Source organism: Salmo salar, chromosome 01 (genome assembly GCF_965601325.2).
Source record: "Salmo salar chromosome 01, fSalSal1, whole genome shotgun sequence".
NCBI lineage: Eukaryota > Metazoa > Chordata > Actinopteri > Salmoniformes > Salmonidae > Salmo > Salmo salar.
Window position 1 is genome coordinate 110689661 of NC_138291.1, and position 27688 is coordinate 110717348.

At 40.1% G+C, this 27688-nt stretch overlaps 1 protein-coding gene across 2 annotated transcripts in view; it reads left to right on the forward strand.

The window, feature by feature from the left end:
* LOC106594719 (paired box protein Pax-2a) overlaps positions 1 to 10553 on the forward strand; it is a 101227-nt gene extending 90674 nt beyond the window's left edge. Inside the window, exons 8-10 of one of the 2 annotated variants that reach the window (XM_082978758.1) lie at positions 3222 to 3323; positions 7753 to 7839; positions 8134 to 10553. In XM_082978758.1, coding sequence (XP_082834884.1) covers positions 3222 to 3323; positions 7753 to 7839; positions 8134 to 8276 — 332 coding nt within the window. In that variant the 3' untranslated portion in view covers positions 8277 to 10553. Of the gene's footprint in view, positions 1 to 3221; positions 3324 to 7752; positions 7840 to 8114 lie in introns of both variants that reach the window. The other variant, XM_082978759.1, reaches the window with a different exon arrangement.
* Positions 10554 to 27688: the final 17135 nt, after the last annotated feature.

The following is a 27688-nucleotide window of genomic DNA, read 5'->3' on the forward strand; positions in this document are numbered from 1 at the left end:
TTATTTATTCTCTGGTCACTATAGACTACAGTATATTTATTCTCTGGTCACTATTGACTACTGTATATTTATTCTCTGGTCACTATAGACTACAGTTTATTTATTCTCTGGTCACTAGGGTGTAGGCCATTGTATAGAGGTCATTATACCTGCGCTTTAAAACCAGGTGTTTAGGATCTGATCAGTTTTCTGGAACACTTTTTAAACACATCAAGGCATTTTGAATTTCAATGAAAACGTGTCACAGTGTTTAGATTGTAAACTCCAGTGCATGTTTATCCGCTGTAATAGTTTTTAAACACATGAAGACGTTTATTCAGTACAAGTCATTAGGTGTTATACACTAAACACTGGGGGTGTTGTTTCAACACTGTAGGGTGTGAAGCCATATTTGCACATTTCCCAGCGTGCCTTTCAAATGAATGTGAGAGATAACCACCAATCACTGTGTTTGTGACAGAGATATGTGACAGAGATATGATTGTTTCCTTCAATAACTTCTACTACTGAAGCCTTCACCAGATGACTGACTACGTGAATGTGTTTCAATTAAAAATAAACCCTTAATGACCTCATATTATATATGTCATACGGTCTCTAGTTATGGCCTAGTTATCCTCGACATTGTGGTTTGAAAATCCTGGCTCATGGGCAACATCAGACCTGCAAGTCACAATATGCTGGTTTGTGAAGTGATGAGTAATTCCTATCAGAATCCAGCCAGAGGGAGGATATCCAACAATTAGAATATTTTATCATCCACAACCAGCACTCAGAATGGCTGCTATGGTGAAGGACTTAACAAACAAGACTACCTAAACCAGGGCTCCCCAACTGGGGATTTCAGTATTTTATTTTATTTTGGTTATCTGTTCCAAAGGATTCCTACTCATAATAGACATATACAGTATATGTGATCATATACGATGGTAAGCAAGGTTTTAAATTATTACATTTTAGTCAAATATTAAGTCTGTTAGGGCTTCTTGCAGTCAATTTGCAGTCTACAAATTACTTGTAATTTTGTTCCGGACCCCTGACCATCCGCTAAAAAAAAAACCTGGTCCGTCAGCTGATTCTAATTGATGACCCCTGACCTAAACCATCTAAACTGGAACAACCATCTCAATAACGGGTGGAATAAATCCAACCCCTTACAGATTGGATTAGTTTAGAACATTTTGAGTTATTTATCTTTTTATAAGTATAAGATCATTTATTCAATCAATGTGCATGAGGAAAAACAGATATTAAAGCAAACTATTCTAAAGATCAACAAAGCATGCTGGGAAATATGATAATGAGCCCCCCGCTGAGAGAGTTAACTCTAAGAGAGTTAGTGAAAATGAACTCAACATAGTTGAGTAACAACAACACCATGTGATTGAAAGTATTTCTTGACTGAAATGTCCTGTTCAGTTGTTCTGAAATGTAGGTAAGGTGACAGACATTCATTCCTAACACTGATCTGAATTAAAGACATGGAAAGTCACATCAATTTCTAATGACAAAATGCACTCTGAACAGAACAATGGAAAAGTGCTTAAAATCTGAACACCTAGGAGATATAGGTGTTCGCCTGGTTGGAAACTGACTGGAAAATGCTGACTATCATGTTTAATATTGCGTTCTTAACACTTGTGTTTAAGATGGGAACTCTTCATGGCTAATCTAAACACCTAATGTTTAAGTTTCATACACAGACATTTAGGTTATAAACATGTCACATGTTTCATGGTTTTACAGTGATTTACAATGACTCTTTTCAGTTCAAGGGAGATCGTGTGATTAGATGTAGTGCATCCCAAATGGCAGCCTATTCCCTACATAGTGCACTACTTTTGACCAGAGCCCTATGGACCCTATATGCCCAATGGGCCCTGGTAAAAAGTAGTTCACTATGTAGGGAATAGGCTGCCATTTGGAACACAAACATGGTCCCGTTTCTAACCTCCATAAAGGGGTGGTTTAGTCCTGTTTCTAACCGCTAAGAGGTATGGTTTAGTCCTGTTTCTAAGGGGTGGTTTAGTCCTGTTTCTAACCTCTAAGAGGTATGGTTTGGTCCTGTTTCTAAGGGGTGGTTTAGTCGTGTTTCTAATCTCTGAGAAGAGTGGTTTAGTCCTATTTCTAACCTCTAAGCGGTATGGTTTGGTCCTGTTTCTAAGGGGTGGTTTAGTCCTGTTTCTAACCTCTGAGAGGGGTGGTTTAGTCCTGTTTCTAACCTCGAAGAGGTATGGTTTGGTCCTGTTTCTAAGGGGTGGTTTAGTCCTGTTTCTAACCTCTGAGAGGGGTGGTTTAGTCCTGTTTCTAACCTCTGAGAGGGGTGGTTTAGTCCTGTTTCTAACCTCTGAGAGGGGTGGTTTAGTCCTGTTTCTAACCTCTGAGAGGTATGGTTTGGTCCTGTTTCTAAGGGGTGCTTTAGTCCTGTTTCTAACCTCTGAGAGGGGTGGTTTAGTCCTGTTTCTAACCTCGAAGAGGTATGGTTTGGTCCTGTTTCTAAGGGGTGGTTTAGTCCTGTTTCTAACCTCGGAGAGGTATGGTTTGGTCCTGTTTCTAAGGGGTGGTTTAGTCCTGTTTCTAACCTCTGAGAGGGGTGGTTTAGTCCTGTTTCTAACCTCGAAGAGGTATGGTTTGGTCCTGTTTCTAAGGGGTGGTTTAGTCCTGTTTCTAACCTCTGAGAGGGGTGGTTTAGTCCTGTTTCTAACCTCCAAGAGGTATGGTTTGGTCCTGTTTCTAAGGGGTGGTTTAGTCCTGTTTCTAACCTCTGAAAGGGGTGGTTTAGTCCTGTTTCTAACCTCGAAGAGGTATGGTTTGGTCCTGTTTCTAAGGGGTGGTTTAGTCCTGTTTCTAACCTCTAAGAGATATGGTTTAGTCCTGTTTCTAAGGGGTGGTTTAGTCCTGTTTCTAACCTCTAAGAGGTATGGTTTGGTCCTGTCTCTAAGGGGTGGTTTAGTCCTGTTTCTAATCTCTGAGAGGGGTGGTTTAGTCCTGTTTCTAAAATCTAAAAGGTATGGTTTGGTCCTGTTTCTAAGGGGTGGTTTAGTCCTGTTTCTAATCTCTGAGAGGGGTGGTTTAGTCCTGTTTCTAATCTCTGAGAGGGGTGGTTTAGTCCTGTTTCTAAAATCTAAGAGGTATGGTTTGGTCCTGTTTCTAAGGGGTGGTTTAGTATTTTGTCTTGGAGGACCATCTATTGATTGTGTGTGTGTTCTCTCTCTCTCCAGGTCGAGACATGGCCAACACAACCCTACCGGGTTATCCCCCTCACGTACCCCCCACCGGCCAAGGCAGCTACCCCACCTCAACACTGGCCGGAATGGTTCCTGGTGAGTCTACTTTGTGTAGATATTACATTTTAGTTTAATATGTTGTTTTCATTTGAAGATTGTATTAACTGTCTCTCAAATAAAGCAATGACCTGTAGAGTGGACATACAGCACACATAATTACATGTAGGCTATCAAGAAACTAGTCCTGCTGGATAACTGAGAGACAGACAGAGACATGGTTAAAGGACAGAGACAGACAGAGACATGGTTAAAGGACAGAGACAGACAGAGACATGGTTAAAGGACAGAGACAGACAGAGACATGGTTAAAGGACAGAGACAGACAGAGACATGGTTAAAGGACAGAGACAGACAGAGACATGGTTAAAAGACATGTCCTCTCAGTTCCACTCCAGTATCTTAACTCATTATCGCTCTGTGGTGTATACAGTGCATGAGGCATTCCCAGGAGCCGTCGATAAACAGCTAGCGATCTCCTCTCCTCCGTCTCCCTCCCAGTCATCCACTCGGCCTCCTCTGTGGTCAGAGCACCTCCCTTTCCCCCTCTACTTAACCTGCAGTTCAGGTTCACAACAAACAGTGAAGGGTCACAACACAGCGGCATGGGAGGCCAGTCAATATTTAAATCACTATCTCTCTAAGGAGGGTCCGGCTGGGCCAGGGCTAGTGTTTCACTGCCAGAACACACCAACCAGACACTGGGGCAAGACGGGATGGGACAGGATGCATTCTGGTTACGGCACTGATTCACTGGTTGTTTCCTGGTATTCCCCCTCCCTGTGCTCGTATACCCCAACCCAACACAGCAGCACGCACCACCATTTTTCTTTGAGCTGATCAACCCATGTGGAAAGGAAATCCAATCGAGTGCACAGCTGTGTTAGAAGATCATTAACCGATTACAGCATGCTCAAATGGCTTCAGGATTCAGACTCGCTCTCCCGCGCTCTCCCGCGCTCTCCTGCGTCCATCCGTACGATCACTGTTTTGTCCACTGGATGCAATGCACACTGGTGATTTTAATTTCAGTTTCAGCATAGAGTATCAACAACACATACAGCACCTTCAGAAAGTAGTCACACTCCTTGACTTTTTCCACATTTTCAGGTGTTACAGCCTGAATTTAAAAATGATTCAATTGTGATTTAGTGTCACTGATACACACAGTACCTCATAATGTCAAAGGGGAATTATGTTTAAATGTTTACAAATGAATTAAAAATGAAAAGCTGAAATATCGTGAGTCAATAAGTATTCAACCCCTTTGTTATGGAGATCCTAAATAAGTTCAGGAGTAAAAATGAGCTTAACGAGTCACATAATAAATTGCATGGACTCTGTATCCAATAATAGTGTATAACATGATTTTTAAATGACTACCCCACTTCTGTACCCTCTGGTCCCTCAACCACAAAGACCAGGGAGGTTTTTTCTCCAATGGCTCGCAAAAAAGGGCACCTATTGGTTGACATTGAATATCCTTTTGATCATGGTACAGTTATTAATTACAGCAATAATAAACAACCAACTTCACAGAGCTTGAAGAATTTTTTAAAGAATAATGGGCAAATATTGTACAATCCAGGTGTGGAAAGCTCTTAGAGACTTACCCAGAAAGACTCACAGCTGTAATCACTGCCAAAGGTGATTCTAACACGTATTGACTCAGGTGTGTGAATACTTATGTAAATTAGTGTTTTATTGCCATACATTTTTTTTTTTTTTACAAATGTTAGAATCTTTCTTCCACTTTGATGTTACAATATGTAGATCATTGACAAAAAAATTACAATTAAAACCATTTGAATGACTCTTTGTAACACAACAAAATGTGGAAAAAAAAGTCAGGGCGTGTGAATACCTTGTGAAGGCAGTGTAACTGCTACTGTGGAATATGAATTAAACACAAAGAGATGTGGTCTTTTTCTGGTTAATACACATGGGGTTTTGATGTCCGGCAGTCACGTTGGTAAAATATTGTATTTATGTTTGTTTGTGATGTACATTGTAACTCTTCATACTGTAATTACATGAGTAATTCCACAGTGTAAAGTCACTGTAATTACATGAGTAATTCCACAGTGTAAAGTCACTGTAATTACATGAGTAGTTCCACAGTGTAAAGTCACTGTAATTACATGAGTAGTTCCACAGTGTAAAGTCACTGTAATTACATGAGTAGTTCCACAGTGTAAAGTCACTGTGATGTAAGGTGCTATCTATTATTTCTATGACAGTCAGTTCATCTGGTTGAAGATGGAGAACACAATGTGTTTTTGTCACCACGTCTTATCAAATATATTTTTATCACTCAGTCATTCTCATCAGTCACGAGCTACCAGCAGTAACATGGTGCTGGTGGATCTCCTTTAAACCCCTCATTTATCTGACCCACAGACACTAAGATTTAGTGACAGGCCCCAAACACTGTTAAAATCTCAGCCTTTTATTGTCTCATAAAAGAAAGAAACGTGTTGGACCAACAGCATTGCTCACTGGCATGGTCTAAGTTACTTCCTGCCTGCAATGAAATCCTGTGGCACAAAACAGCTATACCTGTGTGTTCAGATCTATAGAAAAGGGGTTCCTTTCCTCGGAGGAAGTCTATAACAAGAGTTTATAATGCCATTTCAACCATCAGAGAGGATGCTAGCAAATGTGTTAAAATCAGTGTTTATTTCAAATACAGGACAGTAGATACTATGACAGCAGGTCATAGTATCATAGTATATAGTATATCATCTTCTTCAGGATCAGTGTCCCGTCCACGGGACAGTTGAGCTAACGTAGGCTAATGAGATTAGCATGAGGTTGTAAGTAACAAGAACATTTCCCAGGACATAGACATATCTGATATTGGCAGAAATCTTAAATTCGTGTTAATCTAGCTGCACTGTCCAATTTACAGTAGCTATTACAGTGAAAGAACACTATTGTTTGAGGAGAGTGCACAATTTTTAACATGAAAAGTTATTAATAATAAATAAATTAGACACATTTGGGTAGTCTTGATACAAAATTTTGAACAGAAATGCAGTGGTTCATTGAATCAGTCTAAAACTTTGCACATACACTGCTGCCATCTAGTGGCCAAAATATAAATTGCACCTGGGCTGGAATAATACATTATAGCCTTTCTCTTGCATTTCAAAGATGATAGTACAAAAAAATACAAAAGAACGGTTGTTTTTTTCTTTGTATTATCTTTTACCAGATATATTGTGTTATATTCTCCTACATTCGTTTCACATTTCCACAAATTTCTAAGTGTTTTCTTTCAAATGGTACCAAGAATATGCATATCCTTGCTTCAGGTCCTGAGCTACAGGCAGTTAGATTTGGGTATGTTATATTAGGCGAAAACTGAAAATAAGAGGCAGGTCCTTAAGAGGGTGTACTACAGGACAGTAGATACTATGACAGCAGGTGTTAAGAGGTACTGGACAGTAGATACTATGACAGCAGGTGTTAAGAGGTACAGAACAGTAGATACTATGACAGCAGGTGTTAAGAGGTACAGGACAGTAGATACTATGACAGCAGGTGTTAAGAGATACAGGACAGTAGATACTATGACAGCAGGTGTTAAGAGGTACAGGACAGTAGATACTATGACAGCAGGTGTTAAGAGATACAGGACAGTAGATACTATGACAGCAGGTGTTAAGAGATACAGGACAGTAGATACTATGACAGCAGGTGTTAAGAGGTACAGGATAGTAGATACTATGACAGCAGGTGTTAAGAGATACAGGACAGTAGATACTATGACAGCAGGTGTTAAGAGGTACAGGACAGTAGATACTATGACAGCAGGTGGAGATACAGGACAGTAGATACTATGACAGCAGGTGTTAAGAGGTACAGGACAGTAGATACTATGACAGCAGGTGTTAAGAGGTACAGGACAGTAGATACTGTAACAGCAGGTGTTAAGAGATACAGGACAGTAGATACTATAACAGCAGGTGTTAAGAGGTTCAGGACAGTAGATACTATGACAGCAGGTGTTAAGAGATACAGGACAGTAGATACTATAACAGCAGGTGTTAAGAGGTACAGGACAGTAGATACTATAACAGCAGGTGTTAAGAGGTACAGGACAGTAGATACTATGACAGCAGGTATTAAGAGGTACAGGACAGTAGATACTATAACAGCAGGTGTTAAGAGGTACAGGACAGTAGATACTATAACAGCAGGTGTTAAGAGATACAGGACAGTAGATACTATGACAGTGGGTGTGACGTGGAAGACCACAACTGTCAGATTTTCTTCAGGTCGTTCAGTCTTGCATCATTAAAATGAAATGGAGAGAAATAATAAGAACTAAATAGTCTCACATAAATGCCTATTAAATGACCCTGTATGTTATATATGACGGGAAATGGCTAGCAAGTGAAAGCGTTTCACAAGATAATGGAATGGGACTTTCAAAAGGCTAATTGTTTTGTTTGTTTTACAGGGAGTGAGTTTACAGGAAATCCTTACAGTCATCCACAGTACACAACCTACAACGAGGCATGGCGATTCAGCAACCCAGCGTTACTAAGTGAGTATGACTGACTGGAGTCTTAGAGCATATCACAACCGCTACAGTCTTATTCTATTGTTTTAACATATCCCTTAAATGATCAAAAAAATTAAATGCATTGGAACATTTTTTATTGTATTAGACTTGGCCGTTATAATGAATTTAGGACAGCTAGCGGATACAGCCGTTAGAATATCAGTGATTGAGAAGAAAACAGGAGACATAATTACAGTGTTTTGTGGGTTATGGTGGATGTTGTTTCCAACGGTCCATTTCTTCTGTTAACCTTCCAGGTTCCCCTTATTATTATAGTGCCACATCCAGAGGTTCCGGACCACCTACTGCTGCCACGGCATATGACCGCCACTAGTTACCATGGAAACCAAATCAACCACCACCACCTACACCACGACTACAACCATGGCTTCGGCAGCGTCCATGTTGCCCCGGTGTGAACAGAGGGCATGAGGGGATACCGTTAAGACAGCTAACAGGCCGCTCCATTTCCTGTATATCACACTACTACACACAACAGAAGAAGAACTGTCCTCCTGGATACCACACTACTACACACAACAGAAAAATACCTGATCGTTCAGGATACCATGCAGACAACTTCCCATCAACCATGAATTTGGATAACTTCAAAGTAGTGAAAAATGTAAAATTCTTCGTTCTGATCTGCGTGACTGTACATTACCACTAGAGACTTTGAAAGACTATATATACGTGATACTACTGAGGTTACTGAGGTAAAAAAAGAAAAGTAAAAGTTTTGAAAATGACAAGGAGGAATTTGTATCTTTTCCTTTTTTGTAATGGTCCTCCGTTTGTTTTTCCTCCTTCATGGATCAAAACGTTCCTTTACTTGACTGATCTGTCGGCTGACGGAGGAACCCGTCCTGAGCTGAGAGTCCAGAACAGTATAGTAGCAGGCTGTTGTTCCCTTCCTTCTGCATCGGTCTGAACATTCTACTCAAAGGGCAGTGCAATGAGATCCATGCGTCAATGCGACTAAGGCTACCGCGGCTTGGTTCTACTCCTCTATTACAAACAAGCGTACAGTCATTTTGTAACCAACCAAACGTTCAGCATGATTAAATGAATCAGTTGCTTTTTTTGATGATGATGCCAGGAGCAGATTATAAGGCGGTGTTCTCTGTGATACACAATCAGACGGGAAAAAAAGAAAAGAATAAAGAAAACGCTGAATTGATAAATGAGAAGGACATTGTGACATACCGTGGTCTTCTAATTTACAAGATTTAAAAAAACCCTAGTAAATATATTCTTAAAGATTTTTTTATTTTGTTTTTATAATTGTTATTGACATCTTAATGAATTGCAGATAATATGCTTGACTTTTTGTTGTTGTCATTTTTATTTGTCAGGATACTAGAAATAATCAGGCAGAATCTATTTTGTATTTGTTTTTAATTTTGCACTATTTTTGAGTTTTGACACACTGGGAGCGCTATTATGCAGACTTTGACCTGGAGGTTTGACACACTGGGAGCGCTATTATGCAGGCGTTTGAACCTGGATGCCTATTTGTCTTGTTTTACAGTATATTATTATTTTTGAAGAACCGTTCAAAGGAAGAAGAAACATATAACCATAAGTTCATCATAACCCTTTGGTCTGGAAAGGCATTTCAGATGTCGCTGCTTTCTGTTGACCGTTTCATTGACTTCCCAGTAGCATTATGTCTGGAGATGCTTCAGTAACACTACTGCAATTCCCCCAGTTTGTCTCTACCTTATGTAGTACGCTACTATCCACACATACTTAACCCGTCAAGTTAGCTAGCTAACATTTTAAGTTTGAACCTAAGTCTTTGGCATTAAGATATAGTATAACATTTTATCAATTAACTATTTTCTGTGACTAACTAATTTAATCATAAAATAGTCAAGTATGATGGTTATTTCTTGCATCCTGAATGGCACCCTATTCCCTTTATAGTGCACTACTTTTGACCAGAAATAATGCACTACGTAGGGAATAGGGTTCCATTTGACACGCAGACATAGTATAGTTAGTATAGTAAGTTAATTATGATGTGGCCATCATCACATAATGATGTGTCAACAAAAGTTTCAACTAAAAGCAAAGGCAAAGATTTCAGTTAATGCCTTAATCATATGCAGATTTTTTTTTCTTCGTCAAGGTTTCAACTTCCTGTATTTGTTTGTTTTTGTTTTGTCGTAAGACATCATGTGACTTATCCAGCTGGTTTGTCTTGAAATCACAGCGGTAACACCAACCTGGCTGGAAGAATGGAAAAACGTGATCAAACATTATCTTACATCGTTTTACTGTCAAGTGAATGTATTTTTACCACATTTGCCAAAGACTTTAGTTCTTGTTTTTCTATCTACAGCCTGCATACGTCTGCATTGTGAGAGCAGTATTATAGGAAGAAAAAAAACACAAATTGTCCATTATGAAAGTACATGTATCAATTCTATGCAGAGCAGAGAAGGTCTTCATTATTATGCATATTTAGCTGTAAAACCCATAGGAAGGTGATTGAATTTATTTAATGTTATGTTATTTACAAACTGTTGATTTATTTGTAGAATAATTTGTGTATAATGTGAAAACACTGACTTTCACTCTGTAAATACAGTCAAATAATATGTACATCTCTGATCATCCGTATTATGCCCTCTCATTCACTGGAGTCTCACTGGTACAGTTCATTAATAAAGTGTCTAAACTCTTCTAAATCATGGTAGAGCATGGTACTACTTTCCTGTCATGGACACACACACACGCACGCCCACCCACACACACACACACACACACACACACACACACACACACACACACACACACACACACACACACACACACACACACACACACACACACACACACACACCTTGTGGGATTGGAAAAATAACTAAACACACTGAGAAAGTAGAAAGAGAGACACCGGCTTATGTCTTGTGTTAACTCTCAATGAGACCAACACAGTAGGACATAACTGCTATCAAGGATTGCTTCTAAACTTCTGCTCCTCAGAAAAGAAACAACTCACAGTTATATTACACTTGGGACATGAAACAAACTGCTCTATATTTCCCCTAATATTCATACATGTAGGTTGTGGTTGACTATTAGTATTGTGCAACTAGAGCAGAGCAGAGCAGAGTAGAGTAGAGTAGAGTAGAGTAGAGCAGAGTAGAGCAGAGTAGAGTAGAGCAGAGCAGAGCAGAGCAGAGCAGAGTAGAGTTCTCTCCCTTACTGTACATGCCAAGTGTCAGAGAACTAACTAGGATTCTGATGATCTATAGAACTACAAGTCACATGGCCTTAATCATTGTGCCAATTCTGTCCCTAAAAAAATGGTGCACATTAGAAGTACATTTTGTATGTCAACCCAGATTCAGGGCTCAGTGAAATCCCTTATCACAGTAGTTAAAAACATAAAGGCTAGTTGACCAGCTACAGTCTGAGTGTCTACTTTAAAACCTCTTAGATGTAAAGTCCCCTGTTTTGAGAACCTGCTTGATTCTGGTACCGGTTCCGACTGACATTTTCAGGTCTAAATGGGTCTGTGGACACCATATATGGAAATTGCATTGAGCGGTAGCCCTGATTCTCACGGACACAGGAGTATGTCTCCTCTGCCTGTGTGAAGCAGGATGTGAAATCTGACACCACTTGATGCTGGGATGTCCCTCCTACCATTTCATTCGCTCTACCGACTGTCCATCAACTCCTGGTTGAACCCTGCGTCACAGCCAGTAACAATCCTTATATCATAACGCAGCAGGAGAGAATGGTTTCCCCGCTGTAGCACATTCAGAGATGGATTTATAGCCGGTCATCTAAAATAATTCATTGATTTTAAACAAAAAAAACACTTTCTGTAGTAGTTTTGAAATGATGAGATGAAAGGTGCGTTCCTAACAAGTTCAGGAAGCCATGCTAGAGCTCTGTGAGACATTCACAGCGATGGGGGCAGATGTTTTGATCAAGAGAGACCTTTAAAAAATATGCACAATTCTTTCTAACACTAAATATACAAATATGTATTTTACAGTCATAAGGACGGTGAAATATCATAGTCAGTCGTTTAATAAATTGATTAAACTATATTCAGAAAAAATCTAAGTAATTTCAAGCCTGATTCATACAGTTTTGTTGAATAGGAAATACATCATAAAGTATTTCCTATTTTCATATTTGTGTCATATTTGTTCTGTGTGCTTGAGCTTGTGTCCTCAAAGTGACTACACCTCTGCAAATTATAACTATTTTACCAGAAAGGTAAGATTTGAACTTTTCTTGGAGTATGAAGCATAACTATATATTGTTTATGGACCTCTCATGATAAATAATGACGTTGGGGGAATCACGTAGATTACATTTTCGATTACATTTAGTTACATTTAAGAGTTATCTAAGCTGACTAAATAAAATGGAATCCTTTACTGAATCTATCACCACAGATTTAACCAAGTCATATTGTTTTTCATAATACACTCCTATACTATGTCTATACTGAATTCACTGAACATGCATTTGTAACATTTTCAGATAAATGTATTTACTTTGAGAAGGGGACTAAGACCATATTGTACATTTGGAGGGAGGGCTGCAGTTATAAGAATGCCTTCTAAATGTTTTCTTCACGATGAGGATCACTGAACACATAAAATGTTTAACCTCAGTATGGCTTTGTAAAGCAGAATTATTATTTCTAACCAATGTCGCTGAATTCAATTAGTGTTAAGTTACAGAGAGCGAGACAGAGAGAGAGCCTTAATGCTGGAAATCCCTCTTAGAGGCCATTTTTACTCTTTCTTTCTCTCTCTCCTTAATCCCTCCTTCATCCCACCACTTCATTCCATTCAGGAGGATTTATTTACATCATAATTGAATGAATAGAAATTGTACTGATTTGCATTTTAGGCTACCATTTGATTAAGGAATTCAGTGGTGTACATGGGATTACGTAGGAAGTCAGAACGATATGTTTTACATACTGTACCTTCAGGAACATTGACTGGGGTGCTTCTCTGAGAGAATAAACCATGGTAATACAATATTAGCTTCTCTGAGAGAATAAACCATGGTAATGATATTAGCTTCTCTGAGAGAATAAACCATGGTAATGTGATATTAGCTTCTCTGAGAGAATAAACCATGGTAATGTGATATTAGCTTCTCTGAGAGAATAAACCATGGTAATGATATTAGCTTCTCTGAGAGAATAAACCATGGTAATGTGATATTAGCTTCTCTGAGAGAATAAACCATGGTAATGTGATATTAGCTTCTCTGAGAGAATAAACCATGGTAATGATATTAGCTTCTCTGAGAGAATAAACCATGGTAATGTGATATTAGCTTCTCTGAGAGAATAATCCATGGTAATGTGATATTAGCTTCTCTGAGAGAATAAACCATGGTAATGTGATATTAGCTTCTCTGAGAGAATAAACCATGGTAATGTGATATTAGCTTCTCTGAGAGAATAAACCATGGTAATGTGATATTAGCTTCTCTGAGAGAATAAACCATGGTAATGATATTAGCTTCTCTGAGAGAATAAACCATGGTAATGTGATATTAGCTTCTCTGGGAGAATAAACCATGGTAATGTGATATTAGCTTCTCTGAGAGAATAAACTATGGTAATGATAGCTTCTCTGAGAGAATAAACCATGGTAATGTGATATTAGCTTCTCTGAGAGAATAAACCATGGTAATGATATTAGCTTCTCTGAGAGAATAAACCATGGTAATGTGGTATTAGCTTCTCTGAGAGAATAAACCATGGTAATGTGATATTAACTTCTCTGAGAGAATAAACCATGGTAATGTGAGCTCACCATCTACCCAAGTCCCTCCTCAACCGATGTGGACAATAGTTCCTTCTCAGCCCACGAGGACAAGAGAAAACTGCTGATTGGTGGATTTGCGTCAACCTACATTTTAAATGATTCAGCATTGGAATTGAATGAATTCTTTCTTCCATGATGACACATTTCTTACCACATACAGTAATACCTCCTGTAGTGACTCCATGATGACACATTTCTTACCACATACAGTAATACCTCCTGTAGTGACTCCATGATGATACACTTCTTATCATACCTCCTGTAGTGACTTAATGATGATACACTTCTTATCATACCTCCTGTAGTGATTTAATGATGATACACTTCTTATCATACTTCCTGTAGTGACTCCATGATGATACACTTCTTATCACACCTCCTGTAGTGACTTAATGATGACACACTTCTTATCATACCTACTGTAGTGACTTAATGATGACACACTTCTTATCATACCTCCTGTAGTGACTCCATGATGACACACTTCTTATCATACCTCCTGTAGTGACTTAATGATGACACACTTCTTATCACATACAGTTATACCTCCTGTAGTGACTCCATGTTGACACACTTCTTATCACATACAGTTATACCTCCTGTAGTGACTTAATGATGACACACTTCTTATCATACCTCCTGTAGTGACTCCATGATGACACACTTCTTATCATACCTCCTGTAGTGACTTAATGATGACACACTTCTTATCATACCTCCTGTAGTGACTCCATGATGACACACTTCTTATCACATACAGTTATACCTCCTGTAGTGACTTAATGACGACACACTTCTTATCAGACCTCCTGTAGTGACTTAATGATGACACACTTCTTATCATACCTCCTGTAGTGACTCCATGATGACACACTTCTTATCACATACAGTTATACCTCCTATAGTGACTCCATGATGACACACTTCTTACCTACTGAAGTACTTACCATATTTCATCTTAAATCAGCCATAACTCTCCTTGTGACAGGGGGATTGGATACTTGTTGTATGCAACATGGAGTGGCAATTGAATGCAATTGTTTTTTGTTTTGTTCAAACATTTCTAGCCTGTCTATCAATGAGTAACAGGGTTGATGCTTTGTGCTCGACCCGTTTCTTTTTTTAAAAGACTGGAAATAGCTCACCTACTTTTACACTATGGTTTGACTAATAGATGTTCAATGTTTCTTTTAAAAAACATATTTAAAAATGTCTAGTTTCACCATATTAAAATGAGAGTTCAGTTCACGTAACAGGGTAGACTTTAAAATGACGGACAGATGTAAATAAATCACATATCACATTAAATAAAGTATAATCTTCAGAAATGACTTTGTCAAAGCAAAAGAAATAACTAAATGATGGAGAAATGTTGGGGTTAAGAGTGTTAATTAAAGCCTTCCTAGAAGTGACACAGGGTTGACAGAGGGACATGTCAAATTCAAGCATTTTAGCAAGTCTTTTTTCAAATGCAAAATCAGATTTCTCTCTAGCGCTTTTAAAAATATATATTCAGGCTAAGAGTTGAATAGTTGGCTAATGCACAGTGCACTCTCTCTCCCTCACTCTCTCTCACTCACTCTTTTTCCCTCACTCAGACACAGTCCTAAAGGAGCCACTTTTCCTTTTCCATTGTAATTCAATTTCTCTCTTTTTCTCTCTCTCTCCCTCTGCCTAGTGGTTGTTTCTCTCATGGGTCTCTGTGAAGCATCCAAATCTGATGTTCTGTCAGCCTCTAACTGTCCTAGATGTTTGTCATTCACAGCTTCTTGTTATAGGAGAGGGGAGAAAAAATCACTTGACTCCTTCCTTTCCCCCAACTGAGAATTCCCAGTAGTAAAATTATTCCATTTAGATGGAAACTTTTTTGTCACTCCCCTGTCTAAATTGGCATATCTGGCTCTTTCTTTGTTTCACTGCAGAAACCAATAAAGTGTGAACCTGGATGCAGCTGTCAATCAAACCTAATTTTTACTTCCTTCAGCTTGCCAGATGACAACAACATCCCATAGAAAAAAACCAGAGCAGAGATGGAGCGATCTGATTGGTTCTCATCAGCATGGCAGTCCAGAAAAGCACATGTCACTGTCTCTGCTCCTCAGAACAATAAGACTGAGGAACCACCAGAGAAGATACAGGGGAAGATCTAATGATGCAGAGTCTATCTATGTGTCTATATATTTTACTATCCCACCATTTTTACTTAGAATGACAATAGTTAAATGGATAGTTTTAGGCTGGGTTTCTGTACAGCACTTTGAGATATCAGCTGATGTACGAAGTGCTATATAAATACATTTGATTTGAATTTGATTTGATAGTTAAAACAAATTACAAAAATAAGCATTTGTTTTGTGATAAAACATTTGCTTACAAGGTATGTAAATACGTGTTTTTATGTGGGTTGAACTTTGCTCCAGTAAAAAAAGTCTTAAATGTTTCAAATACCAATAATGTTGGTACTATGTTTTGTGTTGCTACCATGCTGTGTTGTCATGTGTTGCTACCATGCTGTGTTGTTGTCTTAGGTCTCTCTTTATGTCGTGTTGTGTTGCTACCATGTTGTGTTGTTGTCTTAGGTCTCTCTTTATGTCGTGTTGTGTTTCTACCATGTTGTGTTGTTGTCTTAGGTCTCTCTTTATGTCGTGTTGTGTTTCTACCACGTTGTGTTGTTGTCTTAGGTCTCTCTTTATGTCGTGTTGTGTTGCTACCATGTTGTGTTGTTGTCTTAGGTCTCTCTTTATGTCGTGTTGTGTTGCTACCATGTTGTGTTGTTGTCTTAGGTCTCTCTTTATGTCGTGTTGTGTTGCTACCATGTTGTGTTGTTGTCTTAGGTCTCTCTTTATGTCGTGTTGTGTTTCTACCACGTTGTGTTGTTGTCTTAGGTCTCTCTTTATGTCGTGTTGTGTTGCTACCATGTTGTGTTGTTGTCTTAGGTCTCTCTTTATGTCGTGTTGTGTTGCTACCATGTTGTGTTGTTGTCTTAGGTCTCTCTTTATGTCGTGTTGTGTTTCTACCACGTTGTGTTGTTGTCTTAGGTCTCTCTTTATGTCGTGTTGTGTTTCTACCATGTTGCGTTGTTGTCTTAGGTCTCTCTTTATGTCGTGTTGTGTTGCTACCATGTTGTGTTGTTGTCTTAGGTCTCTCTTTATGTCGTGTTGTGTTGCTACCATGTTGTGTTGTTGTCTTAGGTCTCTCTTTATGTTGTGTTGTCTCTCTTGTGGTGATTTGTGTTTTGTCCTATATTTATATGTTTTTTTAAATTTATTTTATAATCCCAGGACCCCGTCCCCATAGGATGTCTTTTGCCTTTTGGTAGGCCGTCATTGTAAAATAAGAATTTGTTCTTAACTGACTTGCCTAGTTAAATAAAAGTTAAATAAAAAATGTAATAAATAAAAATACTAAAGATTTGACAAATAATCCAATTCTAAACAAGCAAACATGGTCTGAGTCCTAAATTACACCCTATTCCCTACATAGTGCATTACTTTTGATCAGATCTCTAATGGCCCAGGTCAAAAGTAGTGCACTATATAAGGAATAGGAGTAGTATAATTCAGTAGTAATAACATAATGCAACGTGTTGAAATTATGATTTACAGTTCCTGTATTCATAATGGGCCGATTGGCAGCTAGCTACGATGTTTAATTCATTTGTACAAAAATCTAATTATCCATTCTGCCTTTTAGCTCACTTTACAAAATCACTAGGCCTGTGTGCCAAATGACAACCTATTCTCTATGTAGGGCTCTGGAGTCTGGTCAAAAGAACAGCACGATATAGGGAATAGGGGGCCATTTTGGACTTACACACAATGTAATTCTGATTTCTACTGAGTCAGCAGAACAGACAGTAGAAAAGTTGGAAGCGTACTTAAGAGCTCTCCTCATCATCGTTGGTCCATTTTGCTAATTCAGTAGATTGTTCCTCAAAACTTGCAATATATGGCGATCAGAGACACATTCTGCCTGCATCTATGTGACAACACAGACACAGGGTCAGAGCAATATGAATGACAGGTCGTCTATGTGACAACACAGACACGGGATTAAAGAGCAATATGAATGACAGGTCATCTATGTGACAACACAGACACGGGATTAAAGAGCAATATGAATGACAGGTCCTCTATGTGACAACACAGACACGGGATTAAAGAGCAATATGAATGACAGGTCATCTATGTGACAACACAGACACGGGATTAAAGAGCAATATGAATGACAGGTCCTCTATGTGACAACACAGACACGGGATTAAAGAGCAATATGAATGACAGGTCCTCTATGTGAAAACACAGACACGGGATTAAAGAGCAATATGAATGACAGGTCCTCTATGTGAAAACACAGACACGGGATTAAAGAGCAATATGAATGACAGGTCATCTATGTGACAACACAGACACGGGATTAAAGAGCAATAAGAATGACAGGTCATCTATGTGACAACACAGACACGGGATTTAAGAGCAATAAGAATGACAGGTCATCTATGTGACATCACGGATGACAGTTCAGTGGACATTTTCTGCATTTTGTTTCACAATGCAAACCAAAGCATCATGTATTGTATATATACCATCCATATATTTCATGATTCAGTATGTACTGGTCTGTACTGCTCTAGTTAGTCAGTATGTACTGTACTGTACTGTACTGCTCTAGTTAGTCAGTATGTCCTATACTGTATTGTACTGTGCTGTACTGCTCGAGTTAGTCAGTATGTACTGTACTGTACTGCTCTAGTTAGTCAGTATGTACTGTACTGTACTGCTCTAGTTAGTCAGTATATATATTTTTTTATTTTTTTATTTCACCTTTATTTAACCAGGTAGGCAAGTTGAGAACAAGTTCTCATTTACAATTGCGACCTGGCCAAGATAAAGCAAAGCAGTTCGACAACATACAAAAACACAGAGTTACACATGGAGTAAAACAACATACAATCAATGATGCAGTAGAAGAAAAAAAAAAATAAGACTATATACAATGTGAGCAAATGATGTGAGATAAGGGAGGTAAAGGCAAAAAAAATGCCATGGTGTATATCCTATACTGTATTATACTGTACTGTACTGCTCTATTTAGTCAGTATGTACTGTACTGTACTGCTCTAGTTAGTCAGTATGTCCTCTACTGTATTGTACTGTACTGCTCTAGTTAGTCAGTATGTACTGTATTGTACTGTACTGTACTGCTCTAGTCAATATGTCCTATACTGTACTGTACTGTACTGCTCTAGTTAGTCAATATGTCCTATACTGTATTGTACTGTACTGCTCTAGTTAGTCAGTATGTACTGTACTGTACTGTACTGCTCTAGTTAGTCAGTATGTACTGTACTGTACTGTATTGTACTGTACTGTACTGCTCTAGTTAGTCAGTATGTTCTATACTGTACTGTACTGTACTGTTCTAGTTAGTCACTATGTCCTATACTGTATTGTACTGTACTGTACTGCTCTAGTTAGTCAGTATGTACTGTACTGTACTGCTCTAGTTAGTCAGTATGTTCTATACTTTACTGTACTGTACTGCTCTAGTTAGTCAGTATGTACTGTACTATACTGCTCTAGTTAGTCAGTATGTACTGTACTGTACTGCTCTAGTTAGTCAGTATGTTCTATACCGAACTGTACTGTACTGCTCTAGTTAGTCACTATGTCCTATACTGTACTGTACTGTACTGCTCTAGTCAGTCAGTATGTACTGTACTGTACGGTACTGCTCTAGTTAGTCACTATGTATTGTACTGTACTGTACTGCTCTAGTTAGTCAGTATGTCCTATACTATACTGTACTGTACTGCTCTAGTTAGTCACTATGTAATGTACTGTACTGCTCTAGTTAGTCAGTATGTACTGTACTGTACTGTACTGTACTGCTCTAGTCAGTATGTAATGTACTGTACTGCTCTAGTTAGTCACTATGTACTGTGCTGTACTGCTCTAGTTAGTCAGTATGTACTGTACTGTACTGCTCTAGTTAGTCACTATGTACTGTGCTGTACTGCTCTAGTTAGTCAGTATGTACTGTACTGTACTGCTCTAGTTAGTCACTATGTACTGTGCTGTACTGCTCTAGTTAGTCAGTATGTACTGTACTATACTGTACTGTACTGCTCTAGTTAGTCAGTATGTATTATACTGTACTGTACTACTCTAGTCAGTATGTATTGTACTGTACTGTACTGCTCTAGTCAGTATGTATTGTACTGTACTGTACTGTTCTAGTCAGTATGTACTGTACTGTACTGTACTGGCTCTAGTCAGTATGTACTGTTCTGTACTGTACTGTTCTAGTCAGTATGTACTGTACTGTACTGCTCTAGTTAGTCACTATGTACTGTACTGTACTGTACTGTACTGTACTGTACTGCTCTAGTCAGTATGTACTGTACTGTACTGCTCTAGTCAGTATGTACTGTACTGTACTGTACTGCTCTAGTCAGTATGTACTGTACTGTACTGTACTGTACTGCTCTAGTCAGTATGTACTGTACTGTACTGTACTGCTCTAGTCACTATGTACTGTACTGTACTGTACTGTACTGCTTTAGTTAGTCACTATGTACTGTACTGTACTGCTCTAGTCAGTATGCACTGTACTGTACTGCTCTAGTCAGTATGTACTGTACGGTACTGTACTGTACTGCTCTAGTTAGTCACTATGTACTGTACTGTACTGCTCTAGTCAGTATGTACTGTACTGTACTGTACTGCTCTAGTTAGTCAGTATGTACTGTACTGTACATACTGACTAGAGCAGTACAGTACAGTACATAGTGACTAACTAGAGCAGTACAGTACAGTACAGTACATACTGACTAGTACAGTACACTACAGTACATACTGACTAGAGCAGTACAGTACAGTACAGTACAGTACAGTACATACTGACTAGAGCAGTACAGTACAGTACAGTACAGTACAGTACATACTGACTAAAGCAGTACAGTACAGTACAGTACAGTACAGTACTGCTCTAGTCAGTATGTACTGTACTGTACTGTACTGTACTGTACTGCTCTAGTCAGTATGTACTGTACTGTACTGGCTCTAGTCAGTATGTACTGTACTGTACTGTACTGCTCTAGTCAGTATGTACTGTACTGTACTGCTCTCATTAGTCAGTATGTACTGTACTGTACTGTACTGCTCTCGTTAGTCAGTATGTACTGTACTGTACTGCTCTAGTCAGTATGTACTGTACTGTACTGTACTGCTCTCGTTAGTCAGTATGTACTGTACTGTACTGTACTGTACTGTACTGGCTCTAGTCAGTATGTACTGTACTGTACTGCTCTAGTTAGTCACTATGTACTGTACTGTACTGCTCTAGTCAGTATGTACTGTACTGTACTGTACTGCTCTAGTCAGTATGTACTGTACTGTACTGTACTGTACTGCTCTAGTCAGTATGTACTGTACTGTACTGTACTGCTCTAGTCAGTATGTACTGTACTGTACTGTACTGGCTCTAGTCATTATGTGCTGTACTGTATTGTACTGCTCTAGTTTGTCACTATGTACTGTACTGTACTGCTCTAGTTAGTCACTATGTACTGTACTGTACTGCTCTAGTCAGTATGTACTGTACTGTACTGCTCTAGTCAGTATGTACTGTACTGTACTGGCTCTAGTCAGTATGTACTGTACTGTACTGTACTGCTCTAGTCACTATGTACTGTACTGCTCTAGTTAGTCATTATGTACTGTACTGTACTGCTCTAGTCACTATGTACTGTACTGTACTGTACTGCTCTAGTCAGGTCATCAACTGAGTCTGTGGGCTGGAGTTCCAACAGGAATATACTGCAGCAGCAACTGAATTATAATCTGGTTATTGGCGTGTCAAATCCATAATGAACCCCTTAGGATGTTATCATCTGCAACGACATGCCAGAGAAGAAGAAAGAACAGAGAGAGGAAATATTAACATGCATTTGATATCAGGTCTTTATATGATATCTGAATACCATGTGGTTTGACATTATGAAACAGGGCAATACATCTGAGGGTTTATGTTCTGTGTCTAATTGGATATGGCAATATATAATATGAATCTCCAGTATCCATCAATGTCCTGCCTGTGTTGGTTGGTTGGGGGCCTGTTCTGTTTGACTCATGGCCTGTGTCCCAAATGGCTCTCTATTCCCTACACAGAGTACTTCTTTTGACCAGGGCTCATCGCTTTATCGGGAATAGGATGCCGTTTGGGACAAACCTAAAGTGGTGTCGGTGGGGAAGCTCTGCTTGTTATGATGCCTGATCGGCAATTATGAGGTAATGTTTTGACTCTTGCTGTGAGAGGCCATCCAGGAAGCACCTCAGAGAGGAGAGAGTCTAATCACTGAACATTGATTGATTGAACATAATACATGCTCCTTTTGACTGGGAGTGTGTCAGAGGGAGAGAGAAGAACCAGGGAGAGAGGGAGACAGCGATAAGAGAGAGAGAGAGAGATAGAAAGACAGAGAGAGAGAGAGAGAGAGAGAGAGAGAGAGAGGTCCTGTCGTCATGTCAGCTCGTTTTCAAATGGAACAAATGACCTGTTATTAGATCTATCATCCTAGGTGAGTACAAACCACACTGCAGCCAAAAGAAGCAACTGACTGACTGACTGGTTGGCATCTCCGCCAGATTTCTGCCACCACCCCACAGCCTAGCTGTGTCCCAAACCAACCATAAGACTCTGGTCAAAAGTGGTCCAATACATAGGGAATAGGGTGCCATTTTGGACACAACCGCAAACCTGAGCCAAACCTCATTTACCCCCAGCTCTCTCCACCAGTAAATAATAACTCTAATGGCTGCTGTGTGATACATGATTAAATTAAAGCTGAATGCAGAGAGCCTCGCTGGAGTAAATGTGTCAGGAACCATCACATACTGAACTATACGACCCGAGGGTTGGCTGGGAGACCATGGATCTGTATAGAGAGGATAAGGTGACGTGGCTGGGAGACCATGGGTCTGTATAGAGAGGATAAGGTGATGTGGCTGGGAGACCATGGGTCTGTATAGAGAGGATAAGGTGATGTGGCTGGGAGACCATGGGTCTGTATAGAGAGGATAAGGTGATGTGGCTGGGAGACCATGGGTCTGAATAGAGAGGATAAGGTGACGTGGCTGGGAGACCATGGGTCTGTATAGAGAGGATAAGGTGATGTGGCTGGGAGACCATGGGTCTGTATAGAGAGGATAAGGTGATGTGGCTGGGAGACCATGGATCTGTATAGAGAGGATAAGGTGATGTGGCTGGGAGACCATGGGTCTGTATAGAGAGGATAAGGTGATGTGGCTGGGAGACCATGGGTCTGTATAGAGAGGATAAGGTGACGTGGCTGGGAGACCATGGGTCTGTATAGAGAGGATAAGGTGACGTGGCTGGGAGACCATGGGTCTGTATAGAGAGGATAAGGTGACGTGGCTGGGAGACCATGGGTCTGTACCAAATGTACTGTATTATAGTGAATAAGGTGCCGTTTGGGTCCTAAGGGTTTAGCTACCTGACTGGCCAATCAACAGTAGAGCCTCCTGAGACAGACAGACAGACAGACAGACAGACAGACAGACAGACAGACAGACAGACAGACAGACAGACAGACAGACAGACAGACAGACAGAAAGACAGACAGACAGACAGACAGACAGACAGACAGACACAATCAGCAGGATCTGTTTGTTTGTTGTTTGTTTGCAACCCACCCAGGAATATTCACTCCATAAAAAAAAAAACTCAAACCTCTCACTGTTTGACACAGCTAGACTTCCCTCCTCCTGTTAAAGCTGCACTGAAAACTGAACGGAGATTAGGGAAAGTTAAAGAGGAGATAGAGAAAAGGCAGAACCCCCCAGCCCCATCCTCCTTTCCTCTGTCTCCACCAGCCCTAACCCCTAGTTCCTCCTTCCACCCCCCCCCCCCCCCCCCCCCCACTCGCTCTCTCTCCTCTCCCAACACCCAGTCACTGTCAAGCCAAACACATGATGAATTGCCCTGTCAACAGAATTCATTCAGGGACCAATTAATACAGCAGAAATGAACTAGAGCCATCAGTCGCTGAAAAACTCAGTGCAAAGAGAGCAAAGTAGCTCTCTGGATGAAAGAGCGATGGGGAGGCATAGGAAGAGAGAGTAGGGGGTGGGAGAGAGGGGGTAGAGAGAGAGAGGAATGAGGGAGAGGAGTGAGAGATAGGGGGGTAGAGAGAGAGGAATGAGAGAGAGAGGGGGGTTAGAAAGAGGGTAGAGAGAGAGAGGGGGTAGAGAAAGAGGGGGGTAGAGAGAGAGGGGCATAGAGAGACAGGGGGTAGATAGAGGGGGTAGAGAGAGCGAGGGTAGAGAGACAGGGGGTAGAGAGAGAGGGGTAGAGAGGGGTGTAGAGAGAGAGGGCGTAGAGAGACAGGGGGTAGAGAGAGAGGGGGGTAGAAAGAGAGGGGCGTAGAGAGACAGGGGGTAGAGAGAGGGGTTAGAGAGAGAGGGGGTAGAGAGAGGGGGTAGATAGAAGGAGTGAGAGAGAGGAGGTAGAGAGAGGGAAGTGAGAGAGGGGGTAGAGAGAGGGGGGTAGAGAGAGGGGGTAGATAGAAGGAGTGAGAAAGAGGAGGTAGAGAGAGGGAAGTGAGAGAGAGGGGTTAGAGAGAGAGGGTAGATAGAAGGAGTGAGAGAGAGGAGGTAGAGAGAGAGAAGTGAGAGAAGAGGGGTAAACAGAGAGAGGGTAGAGAGAGAAAGGAGGGAGAGAGAGTAGAGAGGAGAGAGAGTAGAGAGGAGAGAGAGAGGAGAGAGGAGAGAGATAGTGGGGGGGTGGGGGTGCCAAGGGAGCTTGGTGGAAGTTAGCCTGACAGGAATTGGTCATTTAATGCTTTAGCGCACTGGAGACAGCCCCTGTCATACAGAAAGCCATGACAGGACTCCCCTGGTGCTTTATTTATTAATTATCCAGAGCAGCCAGGGGCCATTTAACTGTCTCACTCCAGGCCTGTCAACTCCACTTCTTGTCATTTCCCGTTCCTCCGTAAACACATCCTTTAACACCGCACCAAAGGTTAATAGAAGGAAATCCACACACCTATTGAAATATAGACATTTTTCAAGGGAACAGGGAATACAGTACAGTTTGCTGTCTGAACGAGGTTGGTTAGGTTCCAGCTGAGTTGTACAGTCGATTTCATTTGGACGGCGTGGATGCAGAGATGCAGAGATAGGCTGATGACGGTAAGGCTAGGGGGTTTGTCTGCACAAACATTTGTATCTTGTTCCCCTGAGGGGTACAGGGTGAAAAATCCACAGACAATTTCTACATAAATACACTCTCTTATAGGCTTAATATATGCATATGTGTTGTCTAATGCAACTCCCCGGAAATGCATAATATATATATATATATATATATATATATCATAATTTAGATAATAATTTAGCAGATTTATCTAAACTTTTCTGAGAAAATTGTGGAAGGAATGGCAGGAGCCAACAAAACTATTGAAGTTCCGTCTGGGAAAAGTAAAAGTTTCTCTATTCTATTCTGTTCTATTCTATTCTATTTTGTTCTATTCTATTCTGTTCTATTCTATTCTATTCTGTTCTATTCTATTCTATTCTGTTCTGTTCTATTATGTTCAATTCTATTCTATTCTGTTCTGTTCTATTCTGTTCTATTATGTTCAATTCTGTTCTATAAGGTTATATTCTATTATGTTATATTCTGTTCTACTCAATTCTATTATGTTCTAATCTATTCTATTCTGTTTTATTCTGTTATTTTCTCTTCTATTTTATTATGTTCTATTATGTTCTACTCAAATCTATTCTATTCTGTTTTATTCTTTTCTTTTCTCTTCTATTTTATTCTGTTCTATTATGTTCTACTCTATTCTATTCTGTTCTATTATTTTCAATTCTGTTCTATAAGGTTATTTTCTGTTCTGTTCTGTACTGTTCTTTTCTATTCTATTCTGTTCTATTCTGTTCTGTTCTATTCTGTTCTATTCGGTTCTATATTGTTATTTTATGTTCTGTTATATTCTATTGTGTTCTGTTCTATTCTGTTCTGTTCTATTCTGTTCTATTCTGTTCTATATTGTTATTTTTATGTTCTGTTATATTCTATTCTGTTCTGTTCTATTCTGTTCTATTCCATTCTGTTCTATTCTATTCTATACTGCTCTATTCTATTATATTATGTTCTTTTCTATTCTATTCTGTTCTATTCTACTCTGTTCTATTCTGTTCTATTCTGTTCTGTACTGTTCTGTTCTGTTCTATACTCCTCTATTCTATTCTATTCTATTATGTTGTATTCTGTTCTGTAGTGTTCTGTACTGTTCTATTCTGTTCTATTCCATTATTTTTATGTTCTGTGATATTCTATTGTGTTCTGTTGTATTCTGTTGTATTCTACAGAATCCGAAACTTATTTTGCCCTGTAGATTACAGTACAGCCATTGTGATGCTCATATGGTGGACTCCTGCAACACTGTTAGCAGGATCATTTATGAGAGGAGAGGACAGTCCACAGGTCAGCCCGGACAAAACCTTGATCTGAGAGGACAGGACAGTCCACAGGTCAGCCCGGACAAAACCTTGATCTGAGAGGACAGGACAGTCCACAGGTCAGCCCGGACAAAACCTTGATCTGAGAGGACAGGACAGTCCACAAGTCAGCCTGGACAAAACCTTGATCTGAGAGGACAGGACAGTCCACAAGTCAGCCTGGACAAAACCTTGATCTGAGAGGACAGGATAGTCCACAGGTCAGCCCGGACAAAACCTTGATCTGAGAGGACAGGACAGTCCACAGGTCAGCCTGGACAAAACCTTGATCTGAGAGGACAGGATAGTCCACAGGTCAGCCCGGACAAAACCTTGATCTGAGAGGACAGGACAGTCCACAGGTCAGCCCGGACAAAACCTTGATCTGAGAGGACAGGACAGTCCACAGGTCAGCCCGGACAAAACCTTGATCTGAGAGGACAGGACAGTCCACAGGTCAGCCTGGACAAAACCTTGATCTGAGAGGACAGGACAGTCCACAAGTCAGCCTGGACAAAACCTTGATCTGAGAGGACAGGACAGTCCACAAGTCAGCCTGGACAAAACCTTGATCTGAGAGGACAGGATAGTCCACAGGTCAGCCCGGACAAAACCTTGATCTGAGAGGACAGGATAGTCCACTGGTCAGCCCGGACAAAACCTTGATCTGAGAGGACAGGACAGTCCACAGGTCAGCCTGGACAAAACCTTGATCTGAGAGGACAGGATAGTCCACAGGTCAGCCCGGACAAAACCTTGATCTGAGAGGACAGGACAGTCCACAGGTCAGCCCGGACAAAACCTTGATCTGAGAGGACAGGACAGTCCACAGGTCAGCCTGGGCAAAACCTTGATCTGAGAGGACAGGATAGTCCACAGGTCAGCCCGGACAAAACCTTGATCTGAGAGGACAGGACAGTCCACAAGTCAGCCAAAACTTTAATCTTTCCTCTATTGTGTGCTGATCAGTGAATAAATATTTTATAGGAGCTTTTCTTCAACCAGGCACGTCTCATATTGCGTACCAAATGGAACCTTATTCCCAATATAGTGCACTACTTTAAACCAGAGCCCTATCTGCCCTGGTCAAAAGTAATGCACTATATAGGGAATAGGGTTCCATTTGGGACACATGCTAGTGTAAGCGGAGTAGCAGCAGTTGTGAGGCGGTTTCTGATGGTGATGGCTGACAGGTACGTATTCCTTTACCAAGATCAACAACTTGAGGCTAATCACTACTGGAAAACAAAACCCATGTTGAAGCTAATCTCTACTGTAAAACACAACCCACCTTGAGGCTAATCACTACTGGAAAACAAAACCCATGTTGAAGCTAATCTCTACTGTAAAACACAACCCACATTGAGGCTAATCACTACTGGAAAACAAAACCCATGTTGAGGCTAATCTCTACTGTAAAACACAACCCACCTTGAGGCTAATCACTACTGGAAAACAAACACCATGTTGAGG